This window comes from Megalobrama amblycephala, linkage group LG19 (assembly GCF_018812025.1).
Source record: "Megalobrama amblycephala isolate DHTTF-2021 linkage group LG19, ASM1881202v1, whole genome shotgun sequence".
Classification (NCBI taxonomy): Eukaryota; Metazoa; Chordata; class Actinopteri; order Cypriniformes; family Xenocyprididae; genus Megalobrama; species Megalobrama amblycephala.
The window spans coordinates 3,083,927-3,103,994 of record NC_063062.1 but is presented as its reverse complement, the minus strand read 5'-3'; the positions used below and the strand labels follow the sequence as shown (position 1 = coordinate 3,103,994).

At 36.4% G+C, this 20,068-nt stretch overlaps 1 protein-coding gene across 2 annotated transcripts in view; it reads left to right on the top strand.

Annotated features, from left to right (window-relative positions):
- The window catches only part of cd82b (CD82 molecule b), a 37,332-nt gene that overhangs the window by 1,771 nt on the left and 15,493 nt on the right, over nucleotides 1-20,068 (top strand). The window contains exons 2-3 of one of the 2 annotated variants that reach the window (XM_048168619.1): nucleotides 6,944-7,016; nucleotides 10,396-10,468. In XM_048168619.1, the coding sequence (XP_048024576.1) occupies nucleotides 6,954-7,016; nucleotides 10,396-10,468 (136 nt within the window). In that variant the 5' untranslated portion in view covers nucleotides 6,944-6,953. Of the gene's footprint in view, nucleotides 1-6,943; nucleotides 7,017-9,965; nucleotides 10,242-10,395; nucleotides 10,469-20,068 lie in introns of those variants that run through there. The other variant, XM_048168620.1, reaches the window with a different exon arrangement.

Sequence of the window (20,068 nt, the reverse complement as noted above, 5' to 3'; positions counted from 1 at the left end):
TCCACTTAGTCTCATGTTCATCTGCCTCCACTTTTGAGTGCAACAGCTACATTTAAATATCCAGCCAACAACTGATGCATAGAGCCAAGTCGATAAATCGTTACACTCAGATGTACGTCTCAATATGGAAAAAAAGATTTATGACTAGTTCTGTTTCATCGCCACTTTAAAATGAAAGTCCTATTTGCAATAAGGGGTTTCCATACTTTATCTGAAACCTCATTAATAAAAGTGATGAAGTGTCATAGCCCTTTAAGTGATGATTTCTGTCACGCAGAGGTTACGTACGATGCTTTTGATGTCAATGGCACATTTCATGTAGTATAAATGTAGGTCGATTAAGGGTTTCTCTTGGTTCTTTTGGTCTGGACCACAAAAGAAAATGGTACATTTAGTCCTGATTCGCTTAGCCTTCACACTGTCATTTTTAACACCAGACCTAAAGATAAGAAACAATAAAAAAAACAGCTTTTATGATGTACATTTTTCAACTGAACTTTCTGAACATCCAAAACAATGCGTTCATATGATATTTTTACCAGCTGAGAACTCACTCAAGAGCTTTAAAAAATGTAAAAAGGAGTCAAAACAGCACCCGGAATTCCTCATCATGTCCTGTTTTTGTTTTTTTTGGTTTGGAGTTTCTTTGGAAGTAGACTGAGACCCAACTTTTTCAATTGTTTGTTGTGGGTTCGGATGACAGCGTTCACACTTAGTCTCGCGTTCATCTGCCTCCACTTTTGATTGCAACAGCCACATTTAAATATCCAGTCAACAACCAATGCATAGCGCCGATAAATCGTTACACTCAGATGTCACAATATGGAAGAAAAGATATGTGACTACTTATGTTTCATCTCAACTTTAAAGGGGACCTATTATGTCACTTTTCACAAGATGTAATATAAGTCTCTCGTGTCCCCAGAATGTGTCTGTGAAGTTTCAGCTCAAAATACCCCACAGATCATTTATTATCGCTTGTCAAATTTGCCCCTATTTGGGTGTGTGCAAAAACACGCCATTTTTGTGTGTGTCCCTTTAAATGCAAATGAGCTGCTGATCCCGCCTCTTTCCAGAAGAGGGCGGAGCTTTAACAGCTCATGCTTCGGTTGCTCAATAACAACAAAGCTGGAGAATCTCACGCAGCCAAAATGAGGATTGTCAGTAACGGTGTTCAGACTTACATTGTTCAAACCGGAGTCGACACTGATGGAGAGACTCAGGAAGAAGTTACAACTGAATGGTTAGTGGATAAATTTATGTAGTTGCTGAGTTGATTCAACTCATCGACTAGCTTGTGCCATCATGTTAATTTTTTGTGCAAATCCAGTGTTGAATTGACCCTCGTTTGTGAAGCAGTCCGGCGTAAAATGACGGCATGATAACAACACTCTACTACAACAACTCTTCCTCTTCACTAAAGCAGCCCAACATGGCCTCACCCCCTTTTTTTGTGTGTTTTCGGGGGTGGGGTTTATGTAAATCTTTAGGGTTAGTGATGTCACCAACCCAGGAAGAAGCTCATTGTAGTTCCTACCAGCCGTTTGTTGTAGTCCTTAAAAAGCAATTTCTGTCAAAGAAAATATCTTGCATTGAACTTTTTAAGCATCTTTACTTTGCAGATGTTGTTTATTCTCAAACAGCAAAAAAAAGTGAAATCATAATTAACCAAACGTTTAAAATGAAAGCCCTATATTGTACAAAGAGGTTTTCATTCTTTGTGTCTGAAACCCCATTAGTGAAACACACTAACAGAGCAACCGATCCAGAATTTGTTTTAATGGATCCAAACATGCCAAATGTGAACTCACCCTAAAAGTGCATCAATACAAAGTACGATAATGAGCCAGAGATGTTCAACAGACACTCCAATCCCCCGAAACTATGGGAGGCTGCTTTGCGAATTTTTGCAGAGAATGATGTAGGATAACTAACATGTGTTGATAAATATAGCACAGGAAATTTAGTTGATGTTATAGTAGATAATTGTTTCCCCCTATGATTGTAGTGCTTGTGATGTGGCTGTTGAAGACCCGGCTCTCATTTAGCTCTGGCTCGACCTTCTTCTTGATGGAGGGGTGAGAGGGGGACACTCGTGGGTAACTGGGGCGTGAGACCGTTTCCCCTCTTAAGTAGAGCATTCACGCTGCCTCAATTATGGTTGCCATAGGAATGCCCTTAGAGTATAAAAGATGTTGGCTGGGGCGAAATCATAGGGTTATGCAAAAATAGTAGTCTTGTGTGACCCAGAAGGGGCGAATTAGTACTTGGCTAGTAATTTGGGTCTTTAGGATCACCCTAAATTGCTATCAAACGCTAGAGGCCTTGCTTAGTAATGTTTGAACTCTTTTGCTGCACCTCCTTTTAATTTGTTTTCTGTTGAGCACATGCTCCAGACATGTAGACCATAGACTGTAAAAAAAAGATGGACGACGCGACGCCGCTTCCTTCCATTGTATTGAACTGAAGCCAAAATGGGCCGATGAATGGGCGCTGACACGTTACGCAATACTTAAAAAAAAAAAAAGTTTGGAGCCTGGGCGTGCGCAGAAGGAATCGTCAGTGGAGCCTTGAGGCGGAGTCGCGGTATCAAACTTCCGCCCAGACGACTGCGTCATCATTCATGTATTTTAAATAGACTATAAAAATTATACACAATTTAAAATTCTACCTATAAAATAATAGGCTATTCTGTTTCTAGAGCAATAATATTTTTGAAACAGCAAATTCAGTAGATAAAATCAATATAATATGCCACTAGAAAACGAAACGGTCCTGCCATTTTAAATCAAGTTCAACTAACATTAGGAGATCGATTGCTGTAATTAGAGTAGGCTATCATTAGTTTTGTCCTGCTAATTATTATTTTATACCCATAAAAATAAGTAACTGCCAGATAACGATCACCTGCTTTTTTTCCCCGTCATGGCTAACGTTAGGCGTGTTATCTTAACTAATAACATTTATTAATTAGCTTATAACGCTCATATTTAATGTTACAGAAAAAAGTTCAGTGATCCGTCAGATCCTGTAGGTCGGTTAGTACAGTTTACTGCTGAACAGCTCATTTTGTTGGTGTTAAATAACAAAGAAATCGAAAATTAATAGTTAGTTAATACATCTTCAAACTCCCATCGAAGCTCCGACAGTCCTCAGACAAGCTGTCAATCAACTTCGAATCATGACGACACGCCCCATTTTTATAACAAATTGCTAGCTAAAATCTAAATCATCACAAAAACGAACAATTGAATATATATCAGCGTGATAACAACTACCTTAAATGACCAAAACCATCTTTCAGAAAGTTTTATTTGAAGCAGAATTTATTTTTAAGTTTTCACTGAAGTCTCATTCGACTGCATTGAGAGGGCGGGGTTTATGACCTGTACTGCATCCAGCCACCAGGGGGCGATCAAAGAGCCCGCGGCTTCACTTTTCAGGACGTATGAGACACACCCGATGTAGACCGGTGGCTTTCACACAAGAGACAAACTTGTGTTGTGTACCCATCCATTATCCATGATCCATTATACTGATGCATATCTGGTTTACACCCAACTGTTTACCTTCACTTGAGACATAACCAGCTGTGTTTACATGAATAGGCATGATGGGTATTTTGACATAATTGTATATGTATTCAATAGGGCTGGGACAATATATTGATGCATCGCGAATCGAGAAATGATTCTGGATCGATTCTGAGATTTCTGAATGCATCGCGATTCTCTCTCAAATCGATTCTGAGCTTAGTTTTTAACAGCAGATGGCACTGCGTGCTTCAGAAACAGCCTTACTCTGCTTGCTTCCAATTCCTTACACATACCACTTGAACTTTCTATAAAGTAAAGTTCAAAAAGGTTGAAGCGAATTCCAAGGGTGTTTGCAGTGGGCTGTTTACATTAATTTCGCATCATAAAAGCATTCTGAGGTGCAAATACAATCTCAGACTCAGCCGAATGCACGAGCGCTCTTCTTCATGAGCATTTGAATGTGCAGATTAAAAACTAGCCAAGAGCGCCATCTGCTGTTAAAAACTAAGCTCAGAATCGATTCGAGAGAGAATTATGATGCATTCGAAAAAATATGAGAATCAATCCACAAATTTGCGATGCATCGATATTGTCCCAGCCCTAGTATTCGACCATTCAAGTGCAATAAGACATGATAGAGAACAGAATTCGCAATCACGTGCTGAGAGGCGTGGCTTTTTGTGCATGCGCATAAGCTGCGTGTCAGTCAGCGCATGCACCACATTGAGTTCTCTTTCACTGATTATTGTGCTTAATAACCCTTTATAATATTGAGATATAATATTGTGTCCGTAGTGCTATATATTTACATACTGCGATATAAGCGATATAGCAAAATCTCTAGCGATAGACATTTTATTTGGTGGTAATGATATATATCGTCATACCGCCCAGCCATAGAAAGTATCTAACATCAGCAGTGTAAAGCTTGCTTGGGTGTGTTCAGATACCCCTTTGTGTTGTGCTAAAAGTCCTAGGATAAGACAGCTTTTGTCTTATGTTATGTAATGGGGCAGCATGCCATCATTGTATTATGGAGGGGATGTTGTGATTGACAAAGAAAGGGAGACATCTGCACAGTTGAGTTACAGTGCAGCTGACAGTGACTGCAGAGATCAGGGGTACAACGGTTCAAATTATTCACAGTTCGGTTTCGATGCGGTTTGGTATGTGCTATGTTCAGGGACAACAGGACAACTGTCAAATAAAAATAAATAAAATAAGAACAAATAATCAAACTACCAGCAAACGCACAAATAAATACAGTAGAGCAAAGATACATATAAAATAAACTGTGCTTTTCAGGAGTTTCAGGTAGCTAACAGTAGTTTTCAGGTACAGAAATTGAATAAAGTAGCTAATCAGGTGTAAAACAACATTGCATATAATCTTCACTGTATAAATTAAATAAAGATTATTAATTAAGTTATAAAAGCTATTCAGTCAAGAGCAGTGAGTGATTTCCTTGTCTTTTGATGTTTGATTAACATTAAAAACACATACAGACAGGAGGAATATTAGGCTACTGTCACTTTAAGACATAATCCAGTACACTGATACTGAACCATAGACTATAAAAAAAAACACATGCGTTCTTTCTCGAGTGTTTAAGTTCACGTAAGACATACCCTACTATGTTTGCTAGGATACTTGACAAGACGGGCATGTTGACACAATTTTTGTGTGAATTTATCCGTTCAAGCGCAAGACTTGAAAAAGAACTCTGTATTTGCACGCTGTACAAATCAGATCGCAAAACCTCCCTGCTACAACCTAAATCATTATAATTCTAAGAGAGATTGTAATGTGTTTTGGCCTTTTAGATGATATTGTACTTCTCGATTTTCATTCTTTCTGATGGTTTCTGCAGTATGTTTTGTGAATGTGAATCGTTTGAGTTTTTAATGCTGTAAAATGCTGAATAGAAAGCCAAATCCTCTGAAACTTGATGATACTTGCATTTATTGCCGTTTGTACTTCCCCTTCCGTATTTATGATTGTTTTCTCAGGCTAAACTGCTGAAGGTTGAAGAATAAGAGAGAGTCAAATCTTGTGTAGTACAGTATTTTTGTCATGACTGTGAACATGCTTACCAGTGGAAAGAGAGGGAAATACATTGGCTGTGTTATTATTTCTGTGAAGTCTCTTTTGTAAATTAATAAAATAGAGAAAAAGACTTCATTCAGCACAGAAAAGTCCAGACTCTGGTTTATAGCTCCCTGGAGTACTTAGAAGAGATGAAGCCAAGTAAGCTTGGCTCTCTGACTCTCTGGCTTCATATCCTGATATATTGCTTATTACTTTGGGTTACTGGATTGTGTGTGTGAGTAAAAGAAACAGTCCAAGTGAGAAATGAAAATGTCATGCACTCATGGTTACATTTTAAATCCCCCTCACAGAAATCTCACAGTTTATTCCCAGGGTCTTCATAGATGTTCATAGAGAACCTTTAAAGAGCACGCAAATATTTTTAAGAGCAATTTTATTGCGCCCTTTAAAACATAAATGTCAAGATTACTCCTGTGGATTGCTTTAAGTCAGTAGTTCTAACTAGATTTGCTTCAGAAACTTGATTTTATGTTGGACATCAAGTGGCAGCCCATCACAGATCCAAAATTGTTTATTGTATATGAAAGCAAAAGAGTCTTAAGAATCAGATATTGAAATGTATTAATATTATGGCTCTGTTTACACCTGGTATTAAGATGCATTTTCGTCAATCCAAGCGTCTAAAACGTTTTGAGCTTGTCCACTTTCGAGCACTTCCAGAGGTAGTCGAAAACACTTTTGACCGGATTGCTTTCGTAGTGTAAACACTCATGTGGTCAAATGCATTCGAACAGCCACAAAAGACCGTCTACTCTCCACCTTCTGACCTAATGCGTAAATATTATGGGAAGCGTGCATGTCAGACGGGATATAAACTTGGTCAGCTGAAGACCCAAGTTTGGTTTCGAAGATGAAAAATGTACCAAGCACAATGTTCTCTCACCATTCCTGATTTCTAACAAGCACTCACAGCGTTCAGCCGGTCTTGCGAATGTCAGAGCAGAAGTGACCTCCGGTCATGTTCATATGCAAACTGCATGAGCTTTTTTTGTCCATTAGACTAAAAGTTCTGAAAAAGCCCAATGGAAGGCTTATCTCTATATTAATATATTTCATAAATGGAACTGAAACTAATCTACCACCCCAGAATACCTATACTAGGTATGCAGCTGTGATTTATAGAACGGTTGTTTCCACTTTATATCAGCGAGAGATTAGACATTACACCTGCTGACTATTTTTAACGATGTGCAGATGGAAACTCTCTAATTATCTTTTGTCATGTTTAAAACCGGTCTCCATCAGAACTGTTGTTCTTCATTTCTCTCAGTGTTGATGATATTTCCTTTCTTTTACAGAACAGCAGTCATGGGGAAAGGATGCATTGCCGCCACCAAGTACTTCCTGTTCTTGTTCAACCTCCTCTTCTTTGTAAGTGTACACACTCCTACACCTTTATTCCCTGTCTCAGCAGGAACTCTGCCCTTGAGCTCAGCTCATTAACCATGCGGCTCCCTGTCATTAGCTCTGGTCTTCAGGTCGACCAGGGTTTGACATTAACACCCGCCAACCTGCCAAATGCGGGTGGATTTCAGCATTGGCGTGTAACGCTGTCACTCCTAATAGCCACTTTGGCAGGTTGAATTTTATGTATAATATATACATTTTTCAATTGTAGTCTTTTAAAAAGGCATTAAGTGCATTGTAGTGTTGTCAAAAATATAGATTTTCCAATACATATTGATACTGAAAGCTTCCAATACTCAGTTTCTGCAGAATAAACACACTATAGCAGCTGTGCTTTTTTGCTCTCTCATCTCTTGAACAGTGAGTTGACACACAAACCCTCCTCCCCTCACTCACTCGTTAGTTAGGTTTTAAGTGAACGTAAACAGTTGAGAAAGAAAGTGCATGTGTAACAGTATAATGGATCCGTGCGTCAGGTCTTAAAGTGACAGCAGCCTAATATACCTGCTGCCAAATTATGAGATAATATTAAAAATATCTATATGACAATTTTTCCCCATTGTATTGTTGTCAAAATTGTGGCCAGTGAAAATGCTGAGTGGTTAGTAACTTTGGAAAACCACTAGCCACAGTGGCTGGGAGCAAAAAAGTTAATGTCAATCCCTGAGGTCGACCATGAGACAATGCAGGTTGAAACGGAGGTTACTATTAAGAGTGGAATATTGAAAACTCAGCCTTTTGGGAAATCTGGAAGAAAATGTAAATATTTATGTATAAAGATGTTTCTGACCACTGATGCTTATAAAAACACTTTTTGCATAAACTTCAATTTATGCCAAAATTATCTAAAAGAAATGAAGAAAAATAGACTGCTCAAATTATCATTCTATGGCAGCTGTCATTAATAACAAACATTGTTGGAACTAAAAGTATGCCTTTGAAGAAAACAAGAATATGATGTTTTAATGAATGTTAAGATGTTTCAGATTACTTTTTATTTATTTGGAGCTGTTTTTATTAGGGATGCACCGATGTATCGGCCAATAATCAGTCGATATTTATCCCTAATAAATAGGGCTAGGGTTACCAGCTACAAATACTTCCAAATATAAATAAAAAGTAATTATTTCCATTATCAGCAATCGTTTGGTTGTTTAAGAACAGCCATTGATCAAATCTCATTATTTCCTGTCAATCAAAAGGAGGTGGCAAATGTGTCAGACTACAACTCATACTGTGTGGGAAGAAAATGTCTCGAGTTAAATTTAGTTCTGTGAAAAAAAAAAAAAAAAAAAAAAAAAAAATAGTGACCTTAAAGCAGGCTCTATTTGACCTTATGAATCCCCTGTAGTTCAGGGTCTCCAGGTCTTCGGGTTTTCCCTACACCAAACATTATTTGTAGCGCGCCTCCTATCCATTTATCACAAAGAGCTTTGTGCTTTGTTACTTCTGATAAGAAACAAAGTCTCATCTTTCAAATTCTGCCAATTTTATCGTGAAATCCAAACAATAAATTGTGTTTTGACGCTCTTAAATGTGACGTGACGGATCGCTGTAGCGTCTCGTTCAAGAAGCAGCGCGGAGCTCAAGTCTTTATGGGTTAATGGCTCAATCAGTTTCAAACTAGAGATCGACTGATATATCATTTTCCCGATATTTAAGCATTTTCTCATAATCGGGTATCGGTTTTGTAATATCGGATTCACCGATAAATGGAACTGTTTGTTTACCTTATCAAATATTGTATTTAAAAAAGACACTTTAGTGACAGTTTACTGTGTGTGTGTATGTGTATATATATATGTATATATATATATATATATATATATATATATATATATATATATATATATATATATATATATATATATAGGTAATTTTTTGCACTCTTTCAGACTATTTATTGATGTAGAAGTGTATTTTGTTTTGTATGTAAGGAGGGAGTGAAACTGCAAAAAATACAGTTTTTTAGTTCAGTGCTGTTATAATTGTCAAAAACAACAAAAATAAAACTATAAATAAATATCAGTTCTAGATATCGGTTATTGGGCACATAAACATGCAAATAATTGGTATCGTTTTAAAAAAAAAAATCAATATCGGTCAATCTCTTTCAAACGTGGAAAGACGTCAATAAAACGAACATGAAAACAATGTCACTTAACATTGCATTTACCTCATTTACGTTATCAAATGTTCATTAGTTAGCTATAAAAACACTAGAAAGGAGCTTATTTACTGTTAATTATATATATGTATGTTGGAATAAATTGGTCAAAGACAACAGAGTTGTCTAGTTTATGTGTGACTGAGTTGTATACAGACATTTCAGTTTTTATTAGTGTAATTATTATATCTGAAAATAAATAACAGTTAAATATAATAGTTTGGGCTCTTTTGTTCATTTTAACCTCTAATATAATAGTAAAGTACCAAATTGTTTACAGCATTAGTTGGGAGAGCTTTTTTTTTCCTTAAGAAAATCAAACTCTATCAGTATTGGCAGATATCATTCTGAATAATCGGCTATCGGTATCGGCTGACATATGTAGTATCGGTACTTGTTTTTTTTATTTAATTAGAGGAGAAATTAAAAAAACATTTTTTTGACGTGTCATTTATAAAAAAGTACATTATTAAAATACTAAATACTATTATTATACAATTAAAATACTAATATTAAAGACATTTTAAAAGTATACAAAAATGATGATTTATATATATATGTGTATGTATTTGTGTTATTTTTGGGCAAAAACAAAAATACCCAGAGCAGTGTGATATTTTGGAAAGCCCTGTTAGGAAATAGTTTAAGCTCGATGAGGAAGCAGGGCTTTTCTCTCGGTTGCATTTCTACAACCTTCAGCTAGACATGTTATAAAAGGTCAAAGGCTAATGAAAAGTGTGTGTGTCTCTGATTCTCCCTCCGGAAGGCCCTTTAATTGTACAGTAGCCTGGTGTTTTACTGCTTCCTTCTCCACAGTGGCATAGAGGACAACTCTCAGTTGTCGAAGCCACAGACGCCAGACTGACACAGAGGAACTGCCCCCTGACAAGAGGAAATTAAACTTCTCTGATTCAGTTCATTTAGAGGACACCTTGGATCCATTAGTTTTGAACTTTGTGGCTGGAATGCATGAGAGCTCATTTCTGTGGAGAGTTGCTGTCTCTCTTTAGCAGTTATCTGGGGTATGTTAATGGCAACACGGTGTTCTCATCCACAGTCCAGTCACAGTTCAAACTAAGATCAGCTGTGAGGAACCAAACGGGTCCAGAAGGAGACAAACACACATATGCAACATGTTCTTTGTGTTTATTCATGCCCGTTTCTTTTGCCCTGTAGATTTTTGGAGCTGTAATCATGGGCTTTGGATTATGGGTCATGCTGGATAATCAGAGTTTTATCACGGTTTTACGTAAGTACAACATCATTTCCTGTTCTTATGTATGTAATGGTTTCCCTGAGAATATGTCTTATTAAAACCGGTGGTATCTCAGGATTTGTGATGGTAACATGAGAAATTCTTTTTCTCATAGTTTTGCATCAGTACTTTAGGTCTGTTGCAGCAATTTTAATCAGCATATTAGAATGATTTCTGAAGGATCATGTGACACTGAAGACTGGAGTAATGATGCTGAAAATGCAGCTTTGATCACAGGAATAAATTACATTTTAAAATATATTTAAATAGAAATCAGTTATTTTAAATGTCAAAAATATTTCACAATATTGCTGTTTTTACTGTATTTTTGATCAAATAAATGAGGCCTTGGTGAGCATAAGAGACATTTTAAAAATCCTATCGACCTCAAACTTTTGGATGTTAGTGTATATTCTCTTTTTATGTCCTATTGTCTGACCGACGGTTAACCGTATTCATTGAGTCAGAGCAATACGTTGCCAGTTACACATTTTTCTGTCTTCACTCTTAAATTCAAACTGGTGTTTATTTGATATACATGGGAATGCACAGTAAAAGCAGCTGTTATTCGTGCGCTTGGCGTGGGGACTTTTCATTTTTTTGCCATTAACCAAGTTTTCCACAAACCCCCTCCCACACTGCACTCTCTGTGTTTATACACGCACACATGCGGCCACACAGATGTTAAGTAAACCATCTGATGCTCACTTAAACTGAGAGCGAAAGTTCGTAAAATAAGGGTATTAAAGATATTAAATGAATGATATAAAAAAAGCCAAATAGATTAAACGTACATGATTTGTGGTGAATCATACTCATACCCATACTGCCTCTGTATGGACAGCCAAAGCCACTAAGACTTCATGCTGAAAGAGAGTGGAACATAAAAACGAGGGTGGAAAACTAGCGTAAATCTTCTTGACATGTTATTAATGCTTCCAAACTGCTCAGCACTGATTTAGCTTTGAGCAATGCTTTACCAAAGACTTTAGATATACAAAGACAGTGCACTCATATTACTATGAATGGTAGAAAGTGCAGAGCGCAATATGGCGGAATAAGTCCCGCCTTACAAATGAAAGGGCCAGTCGCTGATTGATCAGCGTTAGTCGTTAGCCGTTAGTCAGTTTGTGCTTTCAAAATCGCATATTGTCTGAATAGGTACTACATTTGAATTTGAACTTACTTTGCGACTGTTAAAAAGTACTTTCTTTATAGTATGAATGTGTGTCGTATGAATGTAATCTGGACGTACTACATCTGCCATGTTGTCATTATCATGTGGCCTACCAGCATCAGTTCACCTCCATTCATAAATCCCCTCCCGTGGCCTTAAAGTGTCCATCGAATGCGCACTTCAGAATCTCGCCGGAAGTAGTAGGTCATCCGGGTACTTTTCACCTACTTTTATCCAAATATGATGTATTCGGACATACTTCTCTGTAGGCATTCAGTTTTTTTGCATGCTATATAGTAGGGAAGTATTCGATTGTGGACACAGCGAGTGTTTAGAGAAGCATGCATATGTGCATTGGCTGGTCTAGCCGAAAAATTAAGCTTTTTTTTTTTTTTTTTATGCTATTTGAGGACAAGAAAGTAAAATTATGAGACAATTGCTGTCAGATTTGATTGGTGATTTCAAATATGAAATTTACTCGTAAGCTTGGTGAACAGCTTTGGAGAAATCGATGTTTCCCCATTTAAAGAGATAGGAGCTGCACTTGCATGACTGAAATTGCTGCCCGAAAGGTGTTTCAAAGATGGCCGCCGAGTGAAATGACTTGGCTTAAAGGGACTTTGGCTTTAATTTACTCACCCTCATGTCATTCCAAACCTACATGCCTGTTCCTCTTTAAAATAAAGTTGTCATTTTTGTGTGTGTCAAAGCAATGAAAGTTAATGGGCACCTGTTTGGTTATCAACATTTTTCAAAATATCTTCTTTTTTGTTCCACATAAGAAAGAAAGAATGATGTGATGGCGAGTAAATGACAGATTTTTCATTTGTTGGTAAAGGTTTTTTACACACCATTGCTCAAGAAATCTTCATTTCAGAATTGAAGTCCAGTGTTTGAAAATAGACATTAAAATAAAATATTTTCTTAAGACCAAGCCAAATTCCCTCAGTCAAGATCATGGTGGTTTAGAGAAGATTATATATAGCACATGCTCGGTTAAACAAATTACCGCAGGGGAATATTTATGTGAAGCTGACAAGCTCCAAAATTGTTTGGCAAGCTGGTCACATGGCCATCCTTTCCAGTCACTTTGTCTCTCCAGATATCACGGCGCTGGGGTCTCTGTTATCATGACCATTTTTGGAAACATTGTTCTTCTGTTTCAGCTGTTCCTCTGGAGATAGTAGGGAATATCTTAGGATATCCTCATACTTGGGGACCCTCAATGCTAACACATGGTCCTGTGGTCCTCTGTTTTACTGTATAAGTCCATTGGTGGTCTCTCCCACACTGTGCTGCTCGAGGAGGAGTTTGTTTGTTGACTTTGTTAGTCTGTGCTTTAGGGCCCTATTAAGCACAGAAACAACGGGAAGGTGTGTTCTCTGATCTCGGTTGTATTTTCTTCCCTTCCTCACAGTTTTTTTTTTTTTTTTATAGACTTCCACAGAACTGCTTGGCTATAAAAGAGAGTCTTGGGAACTTTATACATATTATTGTGATCTCATCCATATTTTTCACATAAAAGGGTTTTACTTCCTTTTCAAATAACTCATTCATTTGTGCAATGACGTTATACAGCAGTAGTAGGCTATAACGCAATAACAAGAACATGTCACAGCATGAGTCTGTGTTTGGTTGTTTGGAGCCTCTGGGGTTTGTATGTAAATTTTCAACTGAGTGCAAGGTCCTAAAGTTGTACATGTTTGGGTGTGTTTACATTTGTAGTTAGCTTCTCTTGGTTTATTTGGTGTGGACCAAAAAAGAAAATTATATTATTATTATAATTATATTATTATTGTTATATTATATTATTTAGTCTTGTTGTGCTTAGCATTCATGCATTGTCTTTTTTAACACTGAACCTAAAGATACAAAACAAAAGGTGTAAGGATAAGGATAAGTTCACAACCTCATTGGACAGCTTTTATGATGTATATTTTGCAACAGAAGTCACAGAACAACCAAAAAATGCTATGTTAAATGCGCTTGTTGTATGTGGCTACATATGGTGTTAATTTTACCATCTTAGAACTTGCAAAGAGTTTATAAAATGTGTAAAGGAGTTAAAGGTGCCCTAGAATCAAAAATTGAATTTACCTTGGCATAGTTGAATAACAAGAGTTCAGTACATGGAAATGACATACAGTGAGTCTCAAACACCATTGTTTACTCCTTATATAAATCTCTTTTGTTTAAAAGACCTCTGAAGAACAGGCGAATCTCAACATAACACCGATTGTTACGTAACAGTCGGGATCATTAATATGTACGCCCCCAATATTTGCATATGCCAGCTCATGTTCAAGCATTAGACAAGGGCAGCCAGTATTAACGTCTGGATCTGTGCACAGCTGAATCATCAGACTAGGTAAGCAAGCAAGAACAACAGCGAAAAATGGCAGATGGAGCAATAATAACTGACATGATCCATGAAAACATGATATTTTTAGTGATATTTGTAAATTGTCTTTCTAAATGTTTCGTTAGCATGTTGCTAATGTACTGTTAAATGTGGTTAAAGTTACCATCGTTTCTTACTGTATTCACGGAGACAAGAGAGCCGTCGCTATTTTCATTTTTAAACACTTGCAGTCTGTATAATTCATAAACACAACTTCATTCTTTATAAATCTCTCCAACAGTGTGTAATGTTAGCTTTAGCCACGGAGCACCGTCAAACTCATTCAGAATCAAATGTAAACATCCAAATAAATACTATACTCACATGATCCGACGCATGCATGCAGTATGCATGATGAACATCTTGTAAAGATCCATTTGAGGGTTATATTAGCTGTGTGAACTTTGTTTATTCACTGTATTATAGTCGAGAGCTCTGGAGGGCAGGGAGCGCGAGATTTAAAGGGGCCGCAGCCTGAATCGGTGCATAGTTAATGATGCCCCAAAATAGGCAGTTAAAAAAATTTATTTAAAAAAATCTATGGGGTATTTTGAGCTGAAACTTCACAGACACATTCAGGACACACCTTAGACTTATATTACATCTTGTGAAAGAACATTCTAGGGCACCTTTAAAACAGCTGCAGGAATTCCTTCGTTAAAGGGTTAGTTCACCCAAAAATGAAAATTCTGTCATTTATTACTCACCCTCATGTTTACTCAAGACTTCTTCGGAACATAAATGAAGATCTTTTTGATGAAATCTTTTGTCTCTTCTTTAACGGCCCGTGCAACTACCGATTTGAAACTTTAAAAAGGTCATAAAGAGATCTTAAATCTAATCCATATGAATTGAGCGGTTTAGTCCAATTTTTCTGAAGAGACTCGATCGCTTTATATGATGAACAGAATGAATTTAGGCTTTTATTCACATAAACATTGATCAGCGAACATAAACAGAAGCTCAACCAAACATGCTTGATGCACGAGAACAAACAAAGCTCAAACGTGCTGCGTAACACACGAGAATGAACCTCATTGGTTCTCGCACGTCATGTGAACATGCTTGAGCTTCCGTTTACCACAACTTATGTGTTCATTGATGAATGTTTATGTGAATAAAATGTTTGTTCATCATATAAAGCGATCAAGTCTCTTCAGAAAATTTGGACTAAACTGCTCAATGAGCAGAACTTTTTGAAGCATCAAAGTGGTAGTTGTGTAGCTGTCAATGGAGGGACAGAAATCTCTCAGATTTCATTCATATCTTCATTTGTGTTCTGAAGATGAACAAAAGTCTTACTTACAGGTTTGGAACGACATGAAGTAAGTAATTAATGACAGAACTTTCATTTTTGGGTGAACTATCCCTTTAAGCACACGTACAAAGATATGCTGCAAGGAAACTGTAAATCTACTCCTGTAATGGGCAACATAGATTCAACTTGTGGCATCACATGCTGTTTTTGGTTCATTTAGATGTCCGTGTTGCGTTCATGTATGTCAAACCACACCAGAGTTTAATTGGAAGACTGAGACCCATCTTTTCAGCTTGGTCACAAGGGTTCGGACAACAGCGTTCACACTTATTCAATCGCTTACTTTAACCAAAGTGCGAACACGCCCTTAAATGCAATAAAACAATAAATACTTATCCTTTAAAGTTAATGACAAAAAAATTATATTTTTTGTTATATTTTCTAGTTATATCATGTATATGGTGCTTGAAAGGTTCCAGTGGAAAACGCCACTGGGACTGGATTTCTGCCGATGTTACAGGGGTGTTTGCCACAGTACCTTGAAACATCATAGCAACTAAGAGCAACACACTGAGGTCATGGAAACCTCAAATTTACCCTCAGACAGATGTTATGCGCTAGGCAGGAAGCATGTGTTTAGAAATGTGATGCAGAATTCTCGCTTGAGTCGAGAGGTAATCTACGGACCATCTATTATTCTCGTTTATAAAACAAAATAGTTATCTGTCACAAATGTGATGTCACAGTTTTGCTTTTAAGGTCATACAAGGGCAACATAACCTCATAGTTTTGTGAACTTGTGCACGTTTTGGATTAATTAGGACTGAAGATTGGAAGAAAGGCTGTTAATATCTTTCTATTTGGGCTGTCAATCAGTTCAAAACAATAATTGCATGATATGCTGATAAATTATTCAAATAAAATAAATGTACAGTATGTAAAGGGGACCTATTATGCCCCTCTTCACAAGATGTAATTAATCACAAGATGTCTCTGGTGTCCCCAGAATGTGTCTGTGAAGTTTCAGCTCAAAATACCCCACAGATCATTTATTATAGCTTGTCAAATTTGCCCCTATTTGGGTGTGAGCAAAAACACGCCGCTTGTGTGTGTGTCCCTTTAAATGCAAATGAGCTGCTGCTCCCGGCCCCCTTTCCAGAGCTTTAACAGCTTGTGCTTCGGTTGCACAACAACAACAAAGCTGGGGAATCTCACGCAGCCAAAATGAGGATTGTCAGTAACGGTGTTCAGCCTTACATTGTTCAAACTGGAGTCGACACTGATGGAGAGGCTCAGGAAGAAGTTACAACTTTTAGAATGAAACTGGACGTTTCTGAATGGTTAGTGGATAAATTTATGTAGTTGCTGTGGAGTTGATTCAACGCATCCACTAGCATGTGCCATCATGTTAATCTTTTGTGCAAATCAAGTGTTGAATTGACCCTCATTTGTGAAGCAGTCCGGCATAAAATGACGGCATGATAACAACACTCTACTACAACAACTCTTCCTCTTCTCTAAAGTAGCTCAACATGGCCTCACCCCCTTTTATGTATGTTCTTGGGGGTGGGGTTTATGTAAATTTTGGGGTTTATGATGTCACCAACCTGGGAAGAAGCTTGTTGTAGTCTCTACCAGCCGTTTGTTGTAGTCCTTAAAAAGCCATTTCTGTAAAAGAGAAAATCTCCCTTTGCATTGAACTTTGAGTTTCGTAATTTTGCAGATGTTGTTTATGCTCAAACAGCAACATTACACACTAAATAAAGTAAAAAAAAAAAAAAAAGTGAAATCATAATCAAGGACCCCTTTAATATTGACAGCTAGTGGTTGAAATGGGTACTGCAGTCCAAATTCAAAATATCGGAAAGGGTTTTTTTGATGCGGGTTGCCAGAATGAGCACAATTGACTATGGAAGGAGCCTTGCACTGTAATCTGATCAGCTAATGTATTCATTTGCAATGTTTTTATCGCCAAGGCTTTTTAGGTCAAGTAGAATCTGCGACCTCTGACCTAGTTAATTTGCTTGCTTCCATGGCTGCAATAAGCCGTGTTTTCTGCAAACTGGCAACCCAGGGTGTTGAAATACTATTAGGTGAAATTGGCAGGGGGCGGGATCACATAGACCACAACAAAAACGGACATTCCGACACGGAACTCACATTTCAAAGTAGAATAACTGGCTGTTGCATTGTTTTTCATTGTTTCCTAAATCTCTGCAAACACATTATGGTATTTTTGTGCTTTAGGACAGTCAAAAATATTACAAACAACAACAAAAAAATGTATACCAAAAAATGAAATTACAAAAAGTGATGTTTATATATATATATATATATATATATATATATATATATATATATATATATATATATATATATATATATATCATCATATATATATATTAATCGTCCAGCCCATATATAAATATATATATATATATATATATATATATATATATATATATATATATATGGGCTGGACGATTAATCGAAACCGAAATTCAGAACCTCTAACCGACGTAATTTTCCCATGTCGGTTATTTCGGTTTTTTAATCCTGTTAATACTTCCCCCTTAAAAACATAACTGCGTGTGTAGCCACGTGACTCCGCCCAGTCCAGTCAGTGGCATAAAAGCAAAACACGGAGGTGAACGCCGGTTCAACACATAGTGATGGCGCGCAAGCGGTGAGCCTTGCGTCTTGACTAAACTTTGTCAGTTGTATTTGTTTTATGGTTTGGACATTCAAGCGATTAGACGATCGGATGTGTATTATTATATCGAGCTACCGCGCTCGCATAGATATATACATATATCTATGCCGCGCTCGAGCAGCTGCATGTGGCACGAACACTCATACAAACAGCTGCGCAAAACGTGAAGATCGCGCGCACACAGAGGAACGCAGAAACTTGTTGTCAGCGCTGTCCTGTGATTTATCACTAAAATAGCTTAGAAACTCAAAAGTTATAGCATCTATTTTTTCTACTTTTGAAGGAACTATTTACAACCCACAGCTTCACAAGTAATAGAGAGACGGTATGACTAATTCACACACGCAATCACTACTGGTACTGTGCTAATTTATCTTTATCTGATTTACAACGAGCAGAAACCTGTAAGAAATGTTACAAACCATAGATAAAATAACTGCTGATAGTGAGCTATGATGTCAGATCACTCTTTCAACAGGAAAAAAAATATCCCACCTTAATAGTCAATCATAGGCTATTTACAGTACAAACCTTGTCAGTGAACTATAAGAAAAAAAAAAAAAAATCAGAAATAAAATAATCATTAATCGTAATCGAGGTAAAATGTTCAATTAATCGAGGTTTTGATTTTAGGCCATAATTGTCCAGCCCTAATATATATATATATATATATATATATATATATATATATATATATATATATATACACACATATATATATAATACAGTCAAACCAAAAATCTTTCAGGCATTTTTGGTATTTTTGATATACATATACAGTACAGTCCAAAAGTTTGGAACCACTAAGATTTTTAATGTTTTTAAAAGAAGTTTTGTCTGCTCACCAAGGCTACATTTATTTAATTAAAAATACAGTAAAAACAGTAATATTGTGAAATATTATTACAATTTAAAATAACTGTGTACTATTTGAATATATTTCACAAAGTAATTTATTCCTGTGATGGCAAAGCTGAATTTTCAGCATCATTAATCCAGTCTTCAGTGTCACATGATCCTTCAGAAATCATTCTAATATGCTGATCTGCTGCTCAAGAAACATTTAATGTGTACAATTGTACAAAATATTTGTGTACAATATTTTTTTTCAGGATTATTTGATGAATAGAAAGTTCAAAAGAACAGTTTTTATCTGAAATCTAATCTTTTGTAACATTATAAATGTCTTTACTGCCACTTTTGATTGATTTAATGCATCCTTGCTGAATAAAAGTATTCATTTCTTTAATTTCTTTTCAAAAAAATAAAAATAAAAATTCTTACTGACCCCAAACTTTTGAACGGTAGTGTATAATGCTACAGAAGCTTTGTATTTCAGATAAATGCTGTTCTTTTGAACTTTCTATTCATCAAGGAATCCTGAAAAAAAAAAAGTACACAACTGTTTTCAACATTGAAAATAATCATAAATGTTTCTTGAGCAGCAAATCAGCATATTAGAATGATTTCTGAAGGATCATGTGACACTGAAGACTGGATTAATGATGCTGAAAATTCAGCTTTGCCATCACAGGAATAAATTACTTTGTGAAATATATTCAAATAGTACACAGTTATTTTAAATTGTAATAATATTTCACAATATTACTGTTTTTACTGTATTTTTAATTAAATAAATGTAGCCTTGGTGAGCAGACGAAACTTCTTTTAAAAACATTAAAAATCTTAGTGATTCCAAACTTTTGGACTGTACTGTATTTTTACTTGTGGGTGCAGGACATTATTGTTCATTTATGTAAGTGAGGAGAGCAAAATAAAGTAAACTGTGACATAATTAAGATTATTTTTTATATATATATATATACTGTACATGTACACAATTAATTGCATTAAATCAACATGTTAAATTGACAGCCTTACTTTCTACACATGGTAGAGAATCAAATGTTTTTGTGGTGAAAATCTAAGCAGGTTCACGTGGTTATAGAAGACTTGATGGTTCTTCAGAGCCACAAGCCACATGTCTTTGCCTTGTTTATTTTCTAAAGAATCCTCCTGAACGACTACGAGCAGCTAAACTGGTT